Source organism: Equus asinus, chromosome 2 (assembly GCF_041296235.1).
Source record: "Equus asinus isolate D_3611 breed Donkey chromosome 2, EquAss-T2T_v2, whole genome shotgun sequence".
Classification (NCBI taxonomy): domain Eukaryota; kingdom Metazoa; phylum Chordata; class Mammalia; order Perissodactyla; family Equidae; genus Equus; species Equus asinus.
The window spans coordinates 40,627,674-40,651,285 of NC_091791.1; the positions used below are offsets into that span (position 1 = coordinate 40,627,674).

Below are 23,612 nucleotides of genomic sequence, written 5' to 3' on the forward strand. Positions count from 1 at the left end.
CATTTACTGACAATATCCCTTCATCCCAAATCTTAGCCCTCTTCTCATCCACCAGTACTCTCTTGAACATGTCTACACTTATCCAGTATGTAGAAACTCTTGGATCTTTCATGCAGTACGTTGCAGTGTGTAATATTTAGAAGACACCTTCAGGTCTATTTACCTAGGAATATACTTCAACCATTGCTACTCTTAACTCACGAGGCTGGAAGGGCAACGGTACTCCACCCAGGCTATACACCCTGGGAAGTGAGGCACAATCCCTCTATGGTTTCTGTGATCTCACTATCTCTGGGACTTGGCCTAAAGTGGGGGAGAGAGCAGCAACCTTGCTCTGGAATACAGGCTCTCTTTCTACTTCTTTTCTCCTCCAAACTCTTTTACATAGCTCAGAATGTGCTTTTACTCTTCATTCAGCATAGGAAAAAAATCAGCTTTCTTATAAGCAAGCATTCTTCCAAACTCTATTTTTTTAATAATATATGTTCATATTTCTTTGAAGGAAAAAACACCTTTCTCAAAAAGCCATCTCTTGCAGTTGAAAATGTTTAATTGAGATTATTGTTTCTTTTTTTTGGTTATTTATATTCTATTTAGAAACTCAACAGACTTTTTGGGCTGAGTTATAATCTGCTGTTTCTCCTGATATAATAAATGCTACTGATTTAATAAATGGAAGGTCTAGGTGCAATGAAAAAAATATAGGAAAAATTACAGACTTTATTTAAATAACTGGAAATACAGGTATAGTGAGAAAAAAAATTGGATTTTAATAGAAATTGTATAGATCCCTCAACAGAGTCCCATGGTTCTTTTATAGATGGCCTTGGATGATATCAATGATTTCATGATAAACTTGATGATACACATCTAATCCAAACAAAAAGTCTATATGATTGTAGTAAGAAATAGATTTATGGTAAATACGGTTTGTGATTTTAGAAAGTAAAATTTTAACATCTTCAGGATCAGCCAACAAGTCACTTTCACCATTCCAAATTGCAGTTGACACGTTCATTTTTGTCACATTGTACAATGGAGAAGTTGTCTAAATATAAATGAGTAAAGATAAGAATTTTCACAAGGAATGATACATATAAGATGCTATTTACTAAAGCTTTAAATCATGAACTAAAATATTGTTTAAAATAAGATGAATCTAAAATAATTATTACTACAAAGCAAAAAGCATGAAAGAATAGGTATTATAATTTTTACTTAGAAATAAGATGCAAATCAAACTAGACAGCTTGTTCTATATCAGATTACTCAGAAATTCCACAGGGGTAATTTTAGTTTTATTTATAAAACATGAAAGTATTTTAATAAGAATTTTACGTGGCTGTATAACTGTCAAGACATTTATCAATAAATAATAAATATTGGCAGTCAAGGTCAAATCTGATTTTATTAAATTTGATCTTTATAGTTTACTTTAGATTTTTACACAAGCAAACCACATCAGGCATGGAGTTTGGCTGAGGCAGAAAAATATGATGGAAAAGCATAATTTTAATCTAGACAAACTTGAGTTGTAATATTTCAAGACTTTTGACATTATACAACTTTTACCATCTTCACATTAACTTCTACATTTTCCTCATTAGTCTATGTGTTTGATTATCTTCCCAAATACAAGAATAGTTTTAGGGTCAGGAGCTATATCATGCCTTTTATTTCTTATGTAAACAAGCACAGAATTATGCATATTACAAACATAATATTTTTCATTTTGATGGATGATGAATTATTCTGTCAACTTCTCTATGCTTACCCAAAATATTTATTGTTAAAATACATAGAAAACATGGAAAAGCAACATTGGTTGTGTCAACACAAAATAACCAATAATTATTCTATAGAAAAGAGAAATAGGGTGAATTTTACTTGAGCAAGAGTGAGGATTACAACCTACAAAGAACTTAGAAAAGTCTTCCAGAGAAGCATGGTTTTCAGGAGAGTCTTCTATCTTTTTAGAACAAAGAACATACATTAAACATGCCCAGGATACACATTCATCAAAGTTTCAAAGAGGTATTCCATTGCGAATTAGCAGGTCAACATGACCCTGATGCCCTGTCTGGAAAGGGACTAATCTGAACATTATTAATAGGGCATAGAAGAGGAAGTAAGCATTCTTATCATAAGAGCTAAGTAACCATTACTTTAATGGTTAAACATATGTACAATGTGTGTTTGATAGGCCACAAGTCAGGCTTTTTAGTTCAAGCTGAATCAATTTTGAACCTGAATAGTTACCCCATATACCTAACATGTGAAAATCTCTTGTCAGTTGGATGTGACAAAATGGATCCAAATCAACATGGTCTTCATCTGCTCGTCCTTCTCACACTTGTACTCTCAGGCTTTAGAGATGACCCTTTATCTGTAGCAAAATCCTCTGAACTAGTTGGGAATATAGTTTTTAGTTTATACACAATCATATACCTGATTAAAATGAAGCAAGTTCAGAACAGGACTGCCCCAGTCAAAAGCTTTCAAGTGACTAGAATTAAAAAGCTGAAAGAAAAATTAAAAGATAAGACTATACTCATTTGTTCATTACAGTGGCAGCTGATACAAATAAGGTACACATTGCACACATATGCCCCCTTTGTCCTGGGTCTGCTGGTATATGTGTAGGTGGACTTTTTTGCTTCTCTCTTCCTTTGGATAGGGTAAGAAATGGAAGAGCTGGGAGGGCAAATAAGGGAATCTACAGGATATGATTCTGTCATCTTCATGTAAATGCACATCTCCCTGAGGTCTTTACTACCAAGGCCTGTGTGCTTGGGGTAACATTAGGCTTCCCAAGAAATCCTCAGCTTCATCAAAAGAGGTGAAGTGTCCTGCACTAGGACTAAGATGACATTTCCCTACATACCTTTGCTTCAAACAACAGGGCTCAAGAGTGTCTCAGAAGCCACCCCTTGCTCCATCCCTTAACATTCAAGCCTCACCACCACTATCTGCTTTGAGTCTATCAGGTGTCATCTGATTATGTCTATTTTTTCCCCCTGATTATGTTTTCATCACAAGAAGGTTCAGACTCCCAGATTACTTGTCTTCCATGGTACTCTAAATCTTATAAGGCTTCACCCATCCCCTATTCTTTCTCTCTCAACTCTCCCCAACTCCTAAAACTCTCTCTACCATCTGGAATTCCATCATCATTCTTTACCTTAAAATTCTTCTCTGAATGGCCTCCTCACCTTCTTGCTCTACTGACAATTTGATTTTCCCTGAGAACACTTCCTCCCCTGCAGCTCTTTCAGACAGCACTACTTTTTTCTTCTAAATACCACGTATCACTGGACCTCGGGGTTGGATTATCCTTTGTTCCTCAGACATTCTTCCAGACAACACTCACTTCCTCCTTCCTTAAACTCCAAGCTTTGAATCATACGTCATTCAATTACATCATCCACTGTCCTTTACTGCTTCTGTCGTCTACTGAACTCCAGGTTGTACTGTTTAGTTCCTGCTCACTGTCTCTCTCTAAAACTATTCCAGCCTTTATTTTTAGTGATTTAATCCTTCCAACAGCTTGGCCTCTGAGTTCCTTGAACTACCCTCCTTCAGTGATTTTGTCCTGCACCCTACACCAGCCATTCACCCTGTGACTATACACTCTTTCATTACACAATCCCTCCATAATATATATATATATATATATTTAGGAATATTAGCCCTGAGCTAACATCCACCACCTGTCCTCCTCTTTTTGCTGAGGAAGATTGTCCCTGAGCTAACATCTGTGCTCATCTTTATATGTGGGACTCCTGCCACAGCATGGCTTGATAAGTGGTGGATAGGTCCGTGCCTGGGATTTGAACCAGCGAACACCTAGTCCCTGAAGCAGAGCACAGGAACTTAATTGCTATGCCATCAGCTGAGCCCACTCCATATTTTATGCATCCTACTTTCTGAACATTATCTGTTGTCTTTCCAGCAATTCTCTCTAGTATATCAATTTCAAAAATCTTTCAGTTCTGTCAAGACCTTGAATTCATTCATCCTTTTAACTTTTTATTTCCTCGATGTTCTTTCTCCCTAGCATACCTAGCTGAAATCTCACAATCAATCATTAAAATTACATTTCCTCAACACCTCTCCACTTCTATTTCCTACTTGCTTCACAAAAACACAACTCCAGAAACACCAAATTCTCTGCCTACTATATGCCTATACTAATGAAACTGAACAAAACTGGAGAAAAACTCAAGACTATGCTGATTGAATCCACTTTAAATTTATTTACACATCTCATGTAGGACATTATTTTTGCTCAGACTCATGCCATAATTCCCTAATCTATTTTCTCTTCCGTCCTTCTAAGTGATTATGTCATAGTTTCTCCTCTCCTCACTGGCCTCCATCTTCTCTCTCACCCATACTCTCTTTTTCTGAAATATGTTTCCTATTTTAATAAAAACATTGAAGCAATTGGAAGACATCTGAGTCAAAGACCTCTCTACATCAATACGCTTAGCAGCAAATGAACTCATATATATATATATTTCCTATTTGTTTCTTTGTATACATTATCTATGCACCTAGTTAGAGCTTCTCTTTTACTTGTTTACTAGATGCTATGTATCCCAGCTATCTACCCCTTTCTCTCCTACTTCATAAATTTTCCCCTCCCTACTAAGCCATTTTCACTAATATAATAAAATGTTATTTCTATCATAGCATAAATAGAAAGATAGATAGATAGATAGATAGATAGATAGATAGATAGATAGATAGATATAGAGACAAAACTCCCTATTTCCCACCACAGTCCTTCATCAATATCTTTGCTTTCTTTGAACCAAAACTCCAGAGAAGATTTCTCACTATTTCCAATTTCTCTACCTCATCGTCTTTTTTTAAAATTATGGCAAAATATAATTAAAATCAAATTTACCATTTTAACCATTTACAGTGTTCAATTCAGTGACATTTTGTTCACAATATTGTGCAACCATCATTCATTCTTTTTTTTCAGTTCACTCTAATTAACCTTGTATCTCCACCCAGTGATGTAGTGGAGGTAGCTCAGATCAGCAGGAGCCAACTGAGGGAATCTCTTCCCAACTCTGTGTACAGTGGCATCACATTAGTAGCTTGAAATCAGCCATGGCCAGAATATTTCTCCTACAGAAACCAGCAAGTCCTGCAACTCAAGCCTTTTCTCCACAAAGAGAGCCAGTTATTAAACATTTATCAGCACACCCTGCTTCTATCCTTCCACAGAAATGGTCCAAGGATATTTATGGCCTTGACATTTGTAAACCTGGTCAATTGTGAGAAATTTTCTTATGAGATTTTGACACAGTTGTTTATTCCTTCGTTCTTCAGACTTTTTCTTCACTTTGCTTCTAGAATACCGTTAATTTCTTGATCTTATTCATTTTTTACTCACTGCTCCTTTTTAGTTTCCTTGGAAGATTCAGCCTCTGCTGCTTGACCAATCTTTTCATGTCTCAGTGCTTAATCCTCTCTCCTATTCTCTATCTATACTCACTCTGTGCTCTCTTCCAGTCTCCTGGCTTTCATTGCCATCCATATTGAAAATGTTTACCTTCTTTTAGAAGTCTCCTGTAAATTTTAGACTCCTATACCCAACTTCTTACTCAAATTCATCACTTAGATGTCTAAAACTTAAGATCTCCATAATAGAACATCTTATCTTTCCTCCAAAACACTCCACCATCAACCTCCCTGTCTCCTTTAATAGCAAATTCATCTTTTCATTGCTTAGGCCAAAAACTTTAGGGTCATCCAAGATTCTCTCCTCTCTGACCCTTATAGAATCCATCATTAAATCTTGTTATTATCTTGTTGGTTCCATGTTCATTATATATAGATATTCAGAACATAACCATTTTCACCACCTCTAGTGGCAACACATCAGTGCAAGCCATCACCATTTCTTGTTTGGATTACAGCAATAATATCTTAACTGTCTCACTGCTTCCACTCTTGTCCCACTACAGTCTACCTAATATAGCAGCCAAAGTATCCTTTTAAAAATGTAAATCATATCATGTCACCTCCCAGCTCAAAAACCTGCAGTGGCTACCCACTTCAGACAGAGTGAATGCCAAACCTGCATGATGGCACAAAGGTTCCTTTCTGACTCCTTATTACTTTTCTGCTCCTTTTCCTACAACTTTCTCCCTTAATGACTCCTTTTAGCCACACTCCCCTCTTAACTGTGCCTCTCAGAAATGCTCTGAACTAAGAGCATTGCATTAGCTATTCCTTCCATCTGGAATGCTCTTCTTCTAGATGTTCACATTGCAAACCTCCAAACATCCTTTAAATCTTTTCTCAAATGTCACCATCTCATTAAGGCTTTGGGCTGGCATCTGTATTCAAAAGTACAACCCATTACCCAGCATGCCCAATCCCTTTTCCCTGCTTCTCTTCCCTCTACTTTTTCAGTTTCTATCCTCTCCTAAATTTTAAAATTTACTTATTTGCTGTGCTTATTGGTTATTGTCTGTATAGCTAGTACTAGAATGTAAGCTTAATGAAGACAGGAATATTTATTTCATTCACTGATGAATACTATGAGCATAGAACTGTACAGGTCACATACAAGGTGGTCAATAAATATTGTTACAGTGGATGAATAAATGCAAAACGTGCTTAGATATTTTTGGCCTAGTTATAATTAGGAATAAACTAAACCTAAAGATGTTATAATAAAGATTTTTAATAATTTATCTCAAAACAACTTCTTAGTAGATTAAAACATTTTTCAAATGAGAAAGCCCTCAACTGATATCTTGATAGTACTCCAAGTTTATCTAGTGTTTATTAGCTTTAAAGAACACTCACAATCACTATCCTATTCAATTCTCATTATATTTTTGTTAGGTCAGAGAATTATTATTAATTCCATTTTAAAAATTGAGGAAGCTGAATTCATAAAGGTTAAATAAGCTGCTCAATGTCACACTGCCAGTAAGGTTCAGAGAAAGGATTTTAAGTCTGTTATTTTTATCACAAGCATAATGTTCCTTCTACAGTATCATCCCGGCCTTCGATGTTAAAATAATATTCACACTGGATTTTTTCTTTATCAATATTCATTCAACAAATATTCTTGAATATCTACTATATGCCAAAAACTCTTGGCCTTGCAAATACAAAAATGAACAAAACTTACTCATGGTCTGCAAGGAGTTCACAATTTAAAGAGGAGAAAGTGTAAAGACAAGGCATCAGGAGACCTGTATTCTAGTCTTAGCCCTTTTTAAAGGAATAGCTTTGAATCTTTGGGCAAGTCAAATGATGAGCATGGCCTTGAAGACCCCCAGTCTGTTCTGAATTAACGCTTTCTCCTTTGAAACACAGATAATAATTACATTGTTTTGATCATTGCTTAGATTTAGAGGATCTAAGAGATCATGATATAAACACATATTATAAACTATAAAGAATTATACAAATATGCAATAATTTTATTTTATCCTTCTAAATTTATCATTCTATGGCAATGGTATGATCCCTACAATGATGAGATAAACCATGAGCAGTATAAATAAAATTGTATTGAAATACACTTTAAAAGTTATACCTGACTCCAGTGGAGCATATTTTGAACAGATGTTCCTGCTGGGTTATGTGACATATATACATCCACACGACTCTGAGGGATTAACAAAAATTATTTTTTTACTTAACCCAACCAGAGAAAGCATTTTCTTTGATATTTATTGAACTAAAATAATTCCAAGGAAATTTAGAGTTAATTTTTAATAAATAACTTTAGTATAAAAGAAACAAAATTATATTTTAATTAAACACATAAATGTACTTATTAAATGTATAAATTTTGCATTAATATAGAAGCTATTGTTGGATTTCTAAACTATGCGGTCCATTACCCCATACTGAAAACAATCAAAAGTGATGGAGCATACACACACATCTCTTTTGAAAGCGCTAAAGAACTGACAGCATAGAAAGAAAATTACCAGGATAAATGAAAGAGAAAAAACAAAGAAGCCCAAAACAAACAGCAAAGCACTGAAGCCATTTTTTCCTTATGGTTATTTGCCAATCTCAGAGAACTGAAGTTTCATTTTGAGAACTCAGCTAGTTGAGGAAAACTAAAAGCAAAGCCCAGAGCCTGACAAGGGCAGTTAAAAGATTTTTAAAAAAAATCTTCTCCATGATAAACTGGCCTCCCATGTTCTACACTACTCAAAGTGAAGTTGAATCAAAAGTATAGCAGCCTTCACGTCAATCTGTGTAATCTAAGTTTTCATTGCCTATGTAGTCCCCGAGAACCTCAATCTGTGAAGAAGACATATAGTGTCAATGTAATCCCTATTCAAATCTCAGAAAGCTATTTTAAGGATATCAACAAACCACTTCTAAAGTTTATGTGAAGAGGCAAAAACCCAGAATAGCCAACACAATATTGAAGGGAAAAACAAAGATGGAGGCCTAATGTGACACAACTTCAAGACTTACTATAAAGCTATAGAAATGAAGACAATGTGGTGGTGGCAAAAGAATAGCTAAATAGATCAAGGGAACAGAATAGAGAGCCCAGAAATAGACCCCAAAAATATAGTCAAGTGATCTTTGACAAAGTAGCAAAAGAAATGCAATAGAGAAATGATAGTCTCTTCAACAAATGTTGCTGGAACAATTAGATAGCCACATGAAAAAAAATTAATCTAGACACAGACCTTACATACGTCACAAAAATTATCTCAAAAAGGAAGACAGAATTAAATATAAAACGTAAAACTGTAAAAGTTCTATAAGATAACACAGGAAAAAACTTAGATGACTTCGACTGTGATGATGACTTTTTAAATGCAACACCAAAGGCACAATCTGTGAAATAAATAATTGATAAGATGGACTTCATTAAAGTTAAGAACTTCTACTCAGCAAAAGACAATACTAAGAGAATTAGAAAACAGGCCACAGTCAGGGAAAAAATATTTGCAAAAGACATCTGATAAAGGACTGTTAGCCAAAACATACAGAGAACTCTTCAAACTCAACAATAAGAAAATGAAGAACCTGATTAAAAAATGGGCCAAAGACCTTAACAAACACCTCACCAAAGAAGATATCCAGATGGCAAATAAGCATATGAAAAGATGCTCCACATCATATGTCATCAGAGGAATGCAAGTGAAAACAATAAGATACAACTACATAGTATTAAAATGACAAAAATCCAAAACCCTGATAACACCAAATGCTGCCAAAGATTTGGAGCAACAGGAACTTTCATTCATTGATGATGGGGATGCAAAATGGTACAGCCACATTGGAAGACATATTGGTGGTTTCTCAACAAACTAAGCATACCTTTACCTTATGATCCAGCAATCACACTCCTTAGTTTTTAGCCAAAGAAGCTGAAAACTTATGTTCACACAATAACCTGAACCCTGATGTTTATAGCACCTTTATTCATAATTCTCAAAACTTGAACCAAAATGCCCTTCAGTAGGTGAATGGATAAACTGTGGCACATCCAGACAACAGAATATTATTCAGCACTAAAATGAAATGACTATCAAGTCATGAAAAGACATGGATGAACCTTAAATGCATGTTACTAAGTGAAAGGAGCCAATCTGAAAGGGCTACAGATCATATGATTCCAACTATATGCATTCTGGAAAAGGCAAAACTGGCAACTGTAAAATAATCAGTGGTTGCCAGGAGCTGGGTGAGGAGGGATAATTGGCAGAACACAGAAGATTTTCAGGGCAGTGAAACTATCCTGTATTCTACTACAATGGTGGATGCATGTCTTTATACATTAGTTAAATCTTATAGAATGCCAAACACCAAGAGTGAACCTTAATGTAAACTATGAACTTTGGGTAGTAACAAGATGCCATGTACATTCGTCAATTGTAACAAATGTAATACTCCTGTGAGGAATGTTGATAGTGAGGCAGACTCTGAATGTGAGCAGCAGGGATTTTATGGGAATTTTCTGTAATTTATGCTCAATTGTGCTTTGAATCAAAAACTACTCTAAAAAATAAAGTCTATTTTTTTAATGAAGGCAAAATAAAGACTTTTTCAAATACAAGATCTTGGAAAATTCATTGCCAGAAGACATACTGTCTTTTGGGGTTTTTGCTGAGGAAGATTTCCTCTGAGATAACATTTATTGCCAATTTTCCTCTTTTTTGCTGTGGAAGGTTCACCAAGTTAACAGCTGTTCCCAATCTTCCTCTTTTTTTGTGCATGAGCCACCATGACAGCATGGCCACTGACAGATGAGTGGTGTAGGTCTGTGCTGGGGAGCCAAACCCAGGCTGCCCAAGTGAATCATGCTGAACTTAACCACTAGGCCACTGGGGCTAGCCCAAGACATGTCTTTTAAGAAATGATAAAGGAAATTCTTCAGGCTGAAAGGAGTGATCACAACAGGGAGTACAGATGTTAATAAGAAATGAACCTGCCTTAACAGGTAAATATATAGGTAAATAGAAAAGACTATTGACTTTTTAAAGTCTTAATATTAATATTTTGTTAGATTTGTGACATGTTAGGTTATGACATTGATTAAAAATATGTGACAATAGCAAAAAGTGCAAGAGATTAAAAAGAGTTAAATTATTGTAAAGCCCTTTCATTATTTAGGATGTGAATATAAACACTAATTTAATGTACATAATAATAACTTAGAGGACACATTTTGAAATTTATAAGGTAGTAATAAAGAATATTTCTTAAGGCTGTAACAAAAAAGTTAATAGAGGAGATAAAATGGAATAATAAAAAGTATTTGAACAGAATATAGAAGAAGTCAAGAAATGTGGAATAAAAAGAACAACAACAGAACAAGTAAAAAGCAAACAGCAAGATGATAGCCATACTCTAATCAATAATTATACAAAAATAAATTTACTAAATATTCCAATTAAAAAACAGAGATTGTCAGGATAGATTAAAAAAATGCTATGAATACCTTTTTGAAGACATAAAAGGCAGGCTTTAAAATATCTCCAAGCAGGAACCAAAAACAAAAATCGATCCATCAGATTGAAACAAGAAATTAAAACTACTAATGAAAAACAAAATAAACAGAATTTAAATTCCCTTGAATGCATATAGATCAGACACAATTGAAGGGAGAATATCGAGGTCAGAAGAAATTATTCAGAAAGGAGCAAAGACAAAAATGGAAAATATAGATAAGTCAAGAGACAAATGAGAAAATGGAAAAAAATCTTTAACTAGAGTGCTGGAAGTAAAATGAGATGGAGGTAATACAAAAATAAAATGTTTGAGATATTTAAGGATGGATGAAAGATATTAATCCACAGATTCAAGAATCCCAACAGATACTTAGAAGGATAAATTTTTAAAAACCCACACGTAGAAATCTAATTGAAATGTCACAACACTAAAAACAAAATACAATCATAATAACAAGCAAAAAGAACAGATTATTATCAAAAAGAAAAGAAAGAAAAAACAACCTTTAGATTGAAAGCTAACTTGACGTCATCAATAATAAAAGCCTGCAGTAATGAAAATTATATCTTTTCATGTACTAGAAAAAAGAAAAGTCAATCTAGAATTGTATAGTTATGAAAATATCTTTTTAAAAGGAGAGCAAAATAAAGTTATTTTTCGACAAGCAAAATCTGATTGAACCAGCCTCCAATAGACCTTCATTAAAGGAAATTCTCAAAGACGCACTGAAGGGAGAAGAAATGGAAAAAAGTGGTCAATATCTGGGTCTAAATGAACATTATCTATATAAATAATAATATGGGGTTATGTTTAAACATAAGACAGAATTAAAATACATTCTTTGGTGAAGCGTCTGTTAAGACCTTTGGCTCAATTTTTAATTAGGTCGTTTCTTTTCTCATTGTTGAGTTTGAAGAGTTCCTTGTATATTTTAGATAATAGTCCTTTATCTGATATGTCTTTTGTAAGTATTTTCTCTCAGTCTGTGGCCTATCTTCTCATTTTCTTGATATTGTCTTTTGCAGAGTAGAAGATCTTAATTTCAATGAAGTCCAGCTTATCAATTTATTTTATGAATTGTGCCTTTGGCGTTACATGTAAAAAGTCATCACACTACCCAATAATCTTTAGAAGCAGTTTGTAGATAGCCATAAAATAACTTGCTGGAATTTTGATTGGGGCTGCTTTGAATCTACATGTCAAGTTGGTAAGAATGGATAGCTTGACAACATTGAGTCTTCCTATCCATGAACATGGTATATCTCTCCATTTATTTATAAATAATCAGAGTTTCATAGTTTTCCTCATATAGATCTTATTCATCTCTTGTTAGATTTATACCTAAGTATTTCATTTTAGGGGGTGTAATGTGAACAGCATTGTGTTCTTAATTTCAAATTCCACTTGCCCATTATTGGTATATAGAAAAGCAATTTGAAAACTGCAAAATGCAATTGATACTTGCATATTAACCCTGTATCCTGCAACCTTGCTATAGCTGCTTTTCAGTTCCAGGAGGTTTTTTGTTGTTGTTGATTCTTTCAAACATTCTACGTAGATGATCATATCATGTTGTCTGAGAATGAAGATAATTTTATGCCTCCCTTCTCAATCTGTGTAACTTTTTTAATTCCCTTTTCTTGCCTTATTTCACTAGAAAGGGCTTCCAGTATAATGTTGAAAAGGAGTGATGAGATGGGACATCCTTGCCTTGTACCTGATCTTGGTGGGAAAGCTTCAAGTTTCTCACCATCAAGTATGATGTTAGCTGTAGGTTTTCCGTAGATATTCTTTATCAAGTTGAAGAAGTTTCCCTCTATTCCTAGTTTACTGGGGGGTTTTATCATGAATGAGTTTTGGATTTTTCAAATGCTTTTTCTATCTCTATTGATATGATCATGTGATTTTTCCTTTTAGCTTGTTAATGTGATGGATTACATTAATTGATTTTTGAATGTTGAACCAGCCTTGCATACCTAGGATTTTTTCCCCTATATTTTTACAAATTCTCTAGTTGTTTATGCTCAGAGGATTATTCAAGACTCTGTTACTCACTCATGACCAGAAGTGGAAAATCTCATAATGCAATTTTAATTATGTCACCTCTTTTAAGGTTCTTGCCATTTGAATACCTGGGGGCTTAAAAGAAAATTTCTTTTGTTTCTATGGCAATTCAGGGCACTTGAAACTGGCAACAATAAAGTTGTGACAGAATGATTTAAAATGGCTGTACAGAACTTTTTTTTTTTTTTATTAATGTTATGATGGATTACAAGCTTGTGAAATTTCAGTTGTACATTTTTGTTAGTCATGTTGTGGGTACACCACTTCCCCCTCCGTACCCTCCCCCCACCCCCCCTTTTCCCTGGTAACCACCGATCAGATCTCCTTCTCAATATACTAATTTCCACCTATGAGTGGAGTCATATAGAGTTCGTCTTTCTCTGACTGACTTATTTCGCTTAACATAATGCCCTCGAGGTCCATCCACATTGTTGTGAATGGGCCAATTTCGTCTTTTTTTATGGCTGAGTAGTATTCCATTGTGTATATATACCACATCTTCTTTATCCAATCATCAGTTTCTGGGCATGTAGGCTGGTTCCACATCTTGGCTATTGTAAATAATGCTGCGATGAACATAGGGGTGCAACGGACTCTTGAGATATCTGATATCAGGTTCTTAGGATAGATACCCAGTAATGGGATGGCTGGGTCATAGGGTATTTCTATTTTTAACTTTTTGAGAAATCTCCATACTGTTTTCCATAGTGGCTGTACCAGTTTGCATTCCCACCAACAGTGTATGAGGGTTCCTCTTTCTCCACAACCTCTCCAACATTTGTCGTTCTTGGTTTTGGATGTTTTTGCCAATCTAACGGGGGTAAGGTGATATCTTAGTGTAGTTTTGATTTGCATTTCCCTGATGATTAGCGATGATGAACATCTTTTCATGTGTCTATTGGCCATATTCATATCTTCTTTTGAGAAATGTCTGTTCATGTCCTCTGCCCATTTTTTGATCGGGTTGTTTGTTTTTTTGTTGTTAAGCAGTGTGAGTTCTTTGTATATTATGGAGATTAACCCTTTGTCGGATAAGTGGCTTGTAAATATTTTTTCCCAATTAGTGAGCTGTTTTTTTGTTTCAATCCTGTTTTCCCTTGCCTTGAAGAAGCTCTTTAGTCTGATGAAGTCCCATTTGTTTATTCTGTCTATTGTTTCCCTCAACTGAGGAGTTACAGTGTCCAAAAAGATTCTTTTGAAACTGATGTCAAAGAGTGTACTGCCTATATTCTCTTCCAAAAGACTTATTGTCTCAGGCCTAATCTTTAGGTCTTTGATCCATTTTGAGTTTATTTTGGTGTGTGGTGAAAAAGAATGGTCAATTTTCAATCTTTTGCATGTGGCTGTCCAGTTTTCCCAGCACCATTTGTTGAAGAGACTTTCTTTTCTCCATTGTAGGCCCTCTGCTCCTTTGTCGAAGATTAGCTGTCCATAGATGTGTGGTTTTATCTCTGGGCTTTCAATTCTGTTCCATTGATCTGTGGACCTGTTTTTGTACCAGTACCATGCTGTTTTGATCACTGTAGCTTTGTAGTATGTTTTGAAATCGGGGATTGTGATTCCGCCGGCTTTGTTTTTCTTGCTCAGGATTGCTTTAGCAATTCGTGGTCTTTTGTTCCCCCATATGAATTTTAGGATTGTTTGTTCAATTTCTGTGAAGAATGTTCTTGGGATTCTGATTGGGATAGCATTGAATCTGTATATTGCTTTAGGTAGTATGGACATTTTAACTATGTTTATTCTTCCAATCCATGTGCAAGGAATGTTTTTCCATCTCTTTATGTCATCGCCTATTTCTTTCAAGAAAGTCTTGTAGTTTTCATTGTATAGATCCTTCACTTCCTTGGTTAAGTTTATCCCAAGGTATTTTATTCTTTTCGTTGCGATTGTGAATGGGATAGAGTTCTTGAGTTCTTTTTCTGTTAGTTTATTGTTAGTGTATAGAAATGCTACTGATTTATGCACGTTAATTTTATACCCTGCTACTTTGCTGTAGTTGTTGATTATTTCTAATAGTTTTTCTGTGGATTCTTTGGGGTTTTCTATGTATAAGATCATGTCGTCTGCAAACAACGCGAGTTTTACTTCTTCGTTACCTATTTGGATTCCTTTTATTTTTTTTTCCTGCCGAATTGCTCTGGCCAGCACCTCCAGTACTATGTTGAATAGGAGTGGTGAAAGTGGGCACCCTTGTCTTGTTCCTGTCCTCAGAGGGATGGCTTTCAGCTTTTGTCCATTGAGTATGATGTTGGCTGTGGGTCTATCATATATGGCCTTTATTATGTTGAGGTACTTTCCTTCTATACCCATTTTACTGAGGGTTTTTATCATAAATGGGTGTTGGATCTTGTCGAATGCTTTCTCTGCGTCTATTGAGATGATCATGTGGTTTTTGTTTTTCATTTTGTTGATGTAGTGTATCACGTTGATTGACTTGCGGATGTTGAACCATCCCTGTGTCCCTGGTATAAATCCCACTTGATCCTGGTGTATAATCTTTTTGATGTATTGCTGTAATCGGTTTGCCAAAATTTTGTTGAGGATTTTTGCATCTATGTTCATCAGTGATATCGGCCTGTAGTTCTCCTTCTTTGTGTTGTCCTTGTCAGGTTTGGGGATCAGAGTGATGTTGGCTTCATAGAATGTGTTAGGGAGTTCTCCATCTTTCTCAATTTTCTGGAACAGTTTGAGGAGAATAGGTATTAAGTCTTCTTTGAATGTTTGGTAGAATTCTCCAGAGAAGCCGTCTGGTCCTGGACTCTTGTTTTTGGGGAGGTTTTTGATTACCGTTTCTATTTCCTTACTTGTGATTGGTCTATTCAGATTCTCCATTTCTTCCTGATTCAGTTTGGGGAGATTGTAGGAGTCTAGGAATTTGTCCATTTCTTCCAAGTTGTTCAATTTGTTGGCATATAGTTTTTCATAGTATTCTCTTATGATCTCTTGTATTTCATTGGTATCTGTTGTGATTTCTCCTCTGTCATTCCTGATTTTATTAATTTGCGCTTTCTCTCTTCTTTTCTTGGTGAGTCTGGCTAGGGGTTTGTCAATTTTGTTAATTCTTTCGAAGAACCAACTCTTTGTTTCATTGATCCTTTCTATTGTCTTTTTTGTTTCAATATCGTTTATTTCTGCTCTTATTTTTATTATTTCCCTCCTTCTACTGACTCTGGGCTTTGTTTGTTCTTCTTTTTCTAGTTCCGTTAGGTGTCGTTTGAGGTTGCTTACGTGAGCTTTTTCTTGTTTAGTGAGGTGAGCCTGTATTGCGATGAATTTCCCTCTTAGGACTGCTTTTGCTGCATCCCAAATGATTTGGTATGTCGTGTTCTCATTTTCATTTGTCTCCAGATAATATTTGATTTCTTCTTTAATTTCTTCAATGATCCATTGTTTGTTGAGAAGCGTGTTGTTTAGTCTCCACATTTTTGCACCTTTCTCTGCTTTTTTCTTGTAGTTGATTTCTAGTTTAATAGCGTTATGATCAGAAAAGATGCTTGATATTATTTCAACTCTCTTGTATTTATTGATGTTTGCTTTGGTTCCCAAAATATGGTCAATCCTTGAGAATGTTCCATGTGCACTTGAGAAGAATGTGTAACCTGCTGTTTTTGGATGAAGTGTTCTATATATATCTATTAAGTCCATCTGGTCTAATTTTTCATTTAATTCTATTATTTCCCTGTTGATTTTCTGTCTGGATGTTCTGTCCATTGGTGTTAATGGTGTGTTGAGGTCCCCTACTATTATTGTATTGTTGTTGATGTCTTCTTTTAGTTCTATTAAGAGTTGCTTTACAAATTTTGGTGCTCCTGTGTTGGGTGCGTATATATTTATAAGTGTTATGTCTTCTTGGTGGAGAGTCCCTTTTATCATTATATACTGTCCCTCTTTATCTTTCTTTATCTGTTTTGCTTTGAAATCTACCTTGTCTGATATTAGTATAGCGACACCTGCTTTCTTTTGTTCATTATTAGCTTGGAGTATTGTTCTCCATCCCTTCACTCTGAGTCTGTGTTTGTCTTTGGGGCTGAGGTGTGTTTCCTGGAGGCAGCATATTGTTGGATCTTGTTCTTTGATCCATCCTGCCACTCTGTGTCTTTTGATTGGGGAGTTCAATCCATTTACATTTAGAGTGATTATTGAGACGTGGGGGCCTACCACTCCCATTTTGTGTCTTGTTTTCTGGTTTTCTTCAGTTTCCTTTGTTTCTCGTCCCATGGTTTAATCTGTTCTGATGTAGAGCTGCTACTTTCTGTTGTTGTCCTTCTACTTATCTCCTCTGCTCTTGGTTTTGTAGCCCCTTTCCTTTTTTGGATTTTTCAGGAATGAGGGTTTTCCTGAGGATTTCCTGAAGAGGAGGTTTTGTGGCAATGAACTCCCTTAATTTTTGTTTATCTGGGAAAGTTTTTATTTCTCCATTGTATTTGAAGGATATTTTCGCTGGGTAGAGAATTCTCGGCTGTAGATTTTTGTCCTTCAGATTTTTGAATATATCATTCCACTCTCTTCTAGCCTGTAAAGTTTCTTCTGAGAAATCTGCTGATAGCCTGATGGGGGTTCCTTTGTAGGTTAGTTTCTTTTGCCTGGCTGTCCTTAATATTTTCTCCTTGTCGTTGACTTTTGCTAGCTTCACTACTATATGCCGTGGAGTTGGTCTTCTTGCATTGATAAAGTTTGGAGATCTATTGGCTTCTGTCACCTGAAGATCCATCTCCCTCACCAGATTTGGGAAGTTCTCAGCCATTATTTCTTTGAATAGGTTTTCTGCCCCTTTCTCCTTCTCTTCTCCCTCTGGTATACCTATAATCCTTACGTTGCATCTCCTAATTGTGTCTGATAATTCTCGGAGAGTTTCTTCATTTCTTTTAAGTCTTGCTTCTCTCTCCTCCTCTGCCTGCAACAATTCTATATTGCCATCTTCCAAATTGCTAATTCTTTCCTCCATATTATCGGCCCTACTGTTCAGAGCATCTAGATTTTTCTTAATCTCCTCTATTGTGTTCTTCATTTCCAATATTTCTGTTTGGTTCTTCTTTATCGTATCAAACTCTTTTGTGACATAGCTCCTGAACTCGTTGAGTTGTCAGTCAGAATTCTCTCTTAACTCATTGAGAATCTTAATGATGGCTGTTTTGAAGTCATCGTCATTTAGGTTATATATCTCATTTTCTTTGGGATTGTTTTCTGTGTATTTGTTGCTTTCTTTCTGTTCTGGAGATTTAATGTATTTTTTCATATTGCTTGATGTTGTTGATTTGTGCCTCCGCATGGAGATAGAGTTTAGTTGCTCCTTTCACTTGTTTCAGCTGCTGCGGTGGGAGGAGCAGCTGTTTATATTTCACCAACCAGGAACCCTGTCTGTAGTTGCTAACTGGGCCTGGGCCCCTCTTCGTAGCCACAGTGGCCCTTTGGATTCCCTCCTCTGCCGTGGGGGCCGTCACAGGGGGGCTTCAGGCTGCAGGTGCCTACTGTTGCAGCCCACCTAGATGTGCTCTCTCCTTGGGGTCTGCAACGGTGTTATGGGCTTTTCCAGCGGCCAGGGGTGGGATCACTTATATTTGTCGCTCCGTTGCTGTCGGCACCCACCAAATCTCACTTGTCCTCTATGGGTTGCAGGAGAGCTATTGGCATCTTCTACAGTCTGTGGTTAGTACACCTAGCTATGCTGCTTTTGCCCTGGGGTCTTCCAGCCTTGTGGCTGGCGGCTGGGTGCCTTCTACTGGTGCTGTGCAGAGGCTTTCCCTAAGGCTGCTGTGAGCCTGTAGGGTTTCCCCCTAGGCTACTAAGCTGGGTCTCTGGAACTCTCTCCAGCCCCAGTCCTCTCTGAGATCTCCGGCAATCCCTAGCCTCACGGGGTGGGCAACGGCAGCTGGGGGTCGCCCCGCCCTCTGGGATTCTCTCCGGGCCTCTCCCGGAGCCGTGAATGCTCAGCGTGGCCCCTCTGCTAACGGCAGACAGAGAGTTTTGTCTGCTGCCCGGGCGGAGCTCCGGCGCTTCCCCTCCGGGTTGCAGAACCGGCCTTTGAAAATTCCCCCGGCCCCGGTCCTCTCCGAGATCTCCGGCAATCCCTAGTCCCACGGGGCGGGCAACGGCAGCTGGGAGATCTCCGTGCCCTCCGTGTCTCTCTCTGGGACCCTCCGGGCGCCCCGAGCACCAGGCTGGGTCTCCCCACCAATGGCGGGGAGAGACTCTCCCCGCGGGCTCAGGTGTGCAACTCCAAAGTTTCCCTCTGCGTTTAGGAGTAATTGCAGGGGGTTTAGGTAGGGTTCTGGTCACCTGTTTCCACCGTCGCTCCTCTGTTGTGTTCTCGCTCCTGCCCTAGATGTGTGTGGATCCTCTGGGGGCGTCCGTTGGAAGAAAGCCGCTTGCGGGTACTAGGCTGCCCGTCGGGGTCAGAGAGTTTTCACCTATTTCCACATCCTCCCGGAGGAAAGTCCATCCGCTTTCCGATGTATAGTCGCGTGGGTGTCTCAGACGTCCTGAGATGCTGTCTGGATATCCTTTGTCAAGCGATAAGTGTCCAAATAATTGTAGACTCGAAGGGCGAGAGACAAAGAGGACTACTCACGGCGCCATCTTGGCTCTTCTCCTGTACAGAACTTTTTAACAGATGCATTCTACAATTTAAACTTAGGTATTCATTGGATCATCTAATTATAATTCTTACTTGTTCTTGAAATCAGTGCCTATATAATGTTTATCCTGGATGGCGTATTCCAGCTATTCCTTGCATTAGAGTGACATTGCTATTTACCCTAATGCGAGTTAGGGGCTTACTCAACCCAAAACACCTTGTCCTATTAATCTCTCCTGGATGGAGAAGCCTACTTACAAGTAGCTTTCATAAATATCCATGACACCTATCTATGAGTAATCTGAGATATTTATCAGAGTCTCTATTTTGACTTTATCAGATAGACAAGAAGGAATCCATTCACTAAAGGGACTCAAATCATAACTATAGACTCTTGATAACTGTATTTCACATATCTCAGGCTCAAATCTCTTTGTAAGTGTTAGAATTTATTTTTGAAAACCATTTTCAAAGAATCATAAGAATTGGACAAGGTCAAAATTCTGGGTGGTTCAATGATACATTTTCCAAGTTACATTGGTGAGAGTTTTTGCCACCCGTTCTTCCTTGTGTCATACCTTTCTTTTCAGTTCTCTTATTTGGTTTTCCAGGCCTGAGTGACATCGGTCTGATTCCACTCACCGCCTTTTTACAAACTGCAAGATTCTCTCTTGGCTTTTCATACTGTCTACAGGAAAGAAATTCCAAGTCAAACTCTACCTTCCCCACAGATCTTGATAGGTTCACAAGAGGACTGAATCAAACTGAACTAGGCTATAATTTTTAATGTTCCCATACACACTGTGTGTGAAATTTTTCCACTTCAAACTTTCCACAATCCCAGATAACTTAGGACACAACCATATTACAACCTATGTCACTGTCAAATTTTGTCCCATAAAGGAGAGTCACAAAGTTAAAGGCTAAGAAGTCAGAATGTAAGCTTTTTTAATAGTTCACAAAAGAAAAGTTCTCAAAGACACCACAATATAATTACAGAAAATATAGCAATGTCCAAATATACTACAAAACATAAAATGAATGAATAAGACAAGCAAAAATAAAAATTATGTTTATGATTCTTCCAGTCATTCCTTGGTAGGTGTATAACACTAAATAGACAGAAAAATATGAGAAAGAAGATATTAAACTAGTCTTTTCTACCTTCTATGACAGTAAAGTTGTTACACATTAGATAAAAGAACTGAGTTCATTTCTTCTATTATGAAGTGTTCTTTTCATATTTATTTAATTGTTTATATATCCCTCTGAGACTTGGTAAGACCTTCGTGAGGATGGATAAAATCAGCATATCCTTGTGGCATGAAAATGTGTTTGGGAATTAAGAGGACACTTCTCTTTCTTTGATTAAATAAATTGGTTCTCATTGAGAAGCTCTTAAAAGTTTCAGGTGCAAGAACCAACCACTAGTCCAAATACCACAGCTGCTTCCATCAAATATGGATTTTTAGTTTAATGTGCTGAAAAAGTCTTAGAATGAATGCCTACATCTTTAAGAAAATCTATACACAATAAATCTAAATGGCCTTGGTAATAGTAGCTTGAGCATCAAAACAATTTCCCACTTGAGGAATTTTGATGAATGCCAGAGCATGTAATATAATTAGCAGGCACTAATTCTAATTATGAAAAGATCAACAAGAAGGGAAACCTGTGTTAGGAATCAGGAGATAAGAGGAGGAGTTTTGGGAAACAAGTGAATAGAAGACAATCTAAATACAAGAAACTTCAGGAAACTAACACTCAATAGCAAAGGCTAATAAAGATAACCATCACAGCAGCTGCTCTCTGTTCTTTACAGAGTAACACAAATATGGAAGCAAAGTAATCGCAGCATGCTGAGGGAAATTAGTTTCACAATGTTGGTACAGTCACAAAATCAGAAAGGGTAAGGATCTAACTACTAGTGTACACGGATAAATCATAAAATGACACATGAGGTATAAAATAATCACTATTAAGAGCTTCTATCTAAAAACTAGAAAATAGAATTCAAATACAACTTATTCTCACCATATTTAAATTCTTCAGATCATATCCAGTCATCATAAACAAGATATCATTGCAGATATTATCAAAAATCTTTAGGGAACACAGCTCCAACCCAACAAATCTATTAAATGATGTATTAGCTAAGAAGTCTTTGTTGCCAGAAAAAGCCTGCAAAATAAATCGAGTTTATCCATATTTTGAAGGTCAAAATAATTAATCAAGAGATGATGTGGTTTACTATGTTTACAACTAAATGTATCATCTTACAGTAGATTAAAACATTTAAATTGGGGCTGGCTCATGGCTGAGTAGTTAAGTTCACACGCTCTGCTTCCAGCAGCCCAGGGTTCACTGGTTCAGATCCTGGGTGCACACCTACACACCGCTCATGAAGCCATGCTGTGGCAGCATCCCATATAGAAGAACTAGAATGACTTACAACTAGGATATACAACTATGTACTGGGGCTTCGGGGAGAAAAAAAAAGAGGAAGATTGGCAATAGACGTTAGCTTAGGGCCAATCTTCCTCAAGACCTTCCTCAAAAACAATAATAATAAATAAATACATAAAAGATTAAAAAACACTTAAATTGAGGACAGAACTTGGAAGCAGCATGTAGAGATTTGATGCTGGATTTTTCTCACAATGAGATGTCCAAAGGTATCATACTTAAAATCCTATTCCTTTGTAGAAACAAAGACAAGAATCCAGTGTAAATGAAGCCAAAAAATTCAATTTGTACACGTGCCCATGCAAACATAAGTCAAGACCTTTTATTTTTAGGCACAGAATCATTGTCACTGTGGGTTATCAACCACGTAAAAGAAAGGAATAAAATACCTTAATCACTGACTTCAACTTGTATGCCATTTTAATTAAAGCACTTTTTGAGTATTTAATGGAAAAAACCGGTGCTAAAGCAAAAAATATTTTGATTCTTTCAGCTATCTTTGGCATTGTGGAAAATGTTATGAAACCTGAAAGAAAATAAGGTATAAATTATTCTTAAGCAATTACTAGCATGTAAGAAATGACACCATGGCAAATAACCGTAAGTTCAACAGGCTCTGAACAATTAATTTACTCATTAATTTCTTAATTCACTTATCAAACATTTATTGATCACCTAGTATGAGATATGTATATTGATCACGACACAATGCTGATTATTAGAATTAAAAACAAAAGTATAGACCATAGGAGGTGATAAGTTAGTAATAAATCAGTGTTGTAACACCGTAGTTTAAAAATCAGAAACAATACTGAACATTTGTATAACTGGCCATGGTGTAAACAAGGTTAAATGAATTTTTCAGATAGATGAATCATAAACTTTAAGATTCAGTAAGTGTCAAATTGTTTTAATATTTACTTTTAATATATTTTAAAACTTCTTGCCTTCTTATACAGAGGATACTAAATATTAGTTATATGCTATTGATTGCTTAGAGTCATTGATATGACAAATACTAGTATTTCCCTTTTTTACTTCTTATTGAGCTATCTACTTGCACACCTTCTCTATTTTTATTGGTTCTTTTTTTTCCCCTGGGTTCTGAGAAGTCAAATAACCGAAGAATTATAAAAGCATATTATGAGTTAATAAGCTCTGGTACATCACCCATTTATTTTCTTATTTAATAATTTTCAGGGATTCCTGGTTCCAGATAATTGAACAGCTGATGAGAATTTGTACTAAACATCACACACAGTTAATAAACATCAGAGAAAAAAACCTATGAAAAATTGGATTAGCTGTTATTCAAAACACTTTTTCTAGTGGGAAGTGGATTATTCCTATAAGAAAATGATACGCTTCAGTCTACAAAAAACTCATTTAATGTTGGCTTTTATTATAAAATGGCTTCTCACACCTTCAAAGTAGCAAGAATAAACAAGAAAGAGTAAACAGGTTTACCATACCATGTAAGAGAATTATTTTAGGGCTCAGGGAATTTTTTTCCAAAAGTAGAATGTTTATACATTAG

General features: G+C 36.3%; 1 protein-coding gene across 4 annotated transcripts in view; it reads right to left on the reverse strand.

Annotated features, from left to right (window-relative positions):
- Window positions 1-749: 749 nt before the first annotated feature.
- The window catches only part of LIPJ (lipase family member J), a 49,193-nt gene continuing 26,330 nt past the window's right edge, over window positions 750-23,612 (reverse strand). For all 4 annotated transcript variants that reach the window (XM_044754794.2, XM_070487625.1, XM_070487612.1 and 1 more), the window contains 5 exons: window positions 22,465-22,601; window positions 21,644-21,790; window positions 7,577-7,648; window positions 2,449-2,520; window positions 750-1,048 (listed from right to left, as the gene is read on the reverse strand). In XM_044754794.2, the coding sequence (XP_044610729.2) occupies window positions 815-1,048; window positions 2,449-2,520; window positions 7,577-7,648; window positions 21,644-21,790; window positions 22,465-22,601 (662 nt within the window). In that variant the 3' untranslated portion in view covers window positions 750-814. The remainder of the gene's footprint in view (window positions 1,049-2,448; window positions 2,521-7,576; window positions 7,649-21,643; window positions 21,791-22,464; window positions 22,602-23,612) is intronic.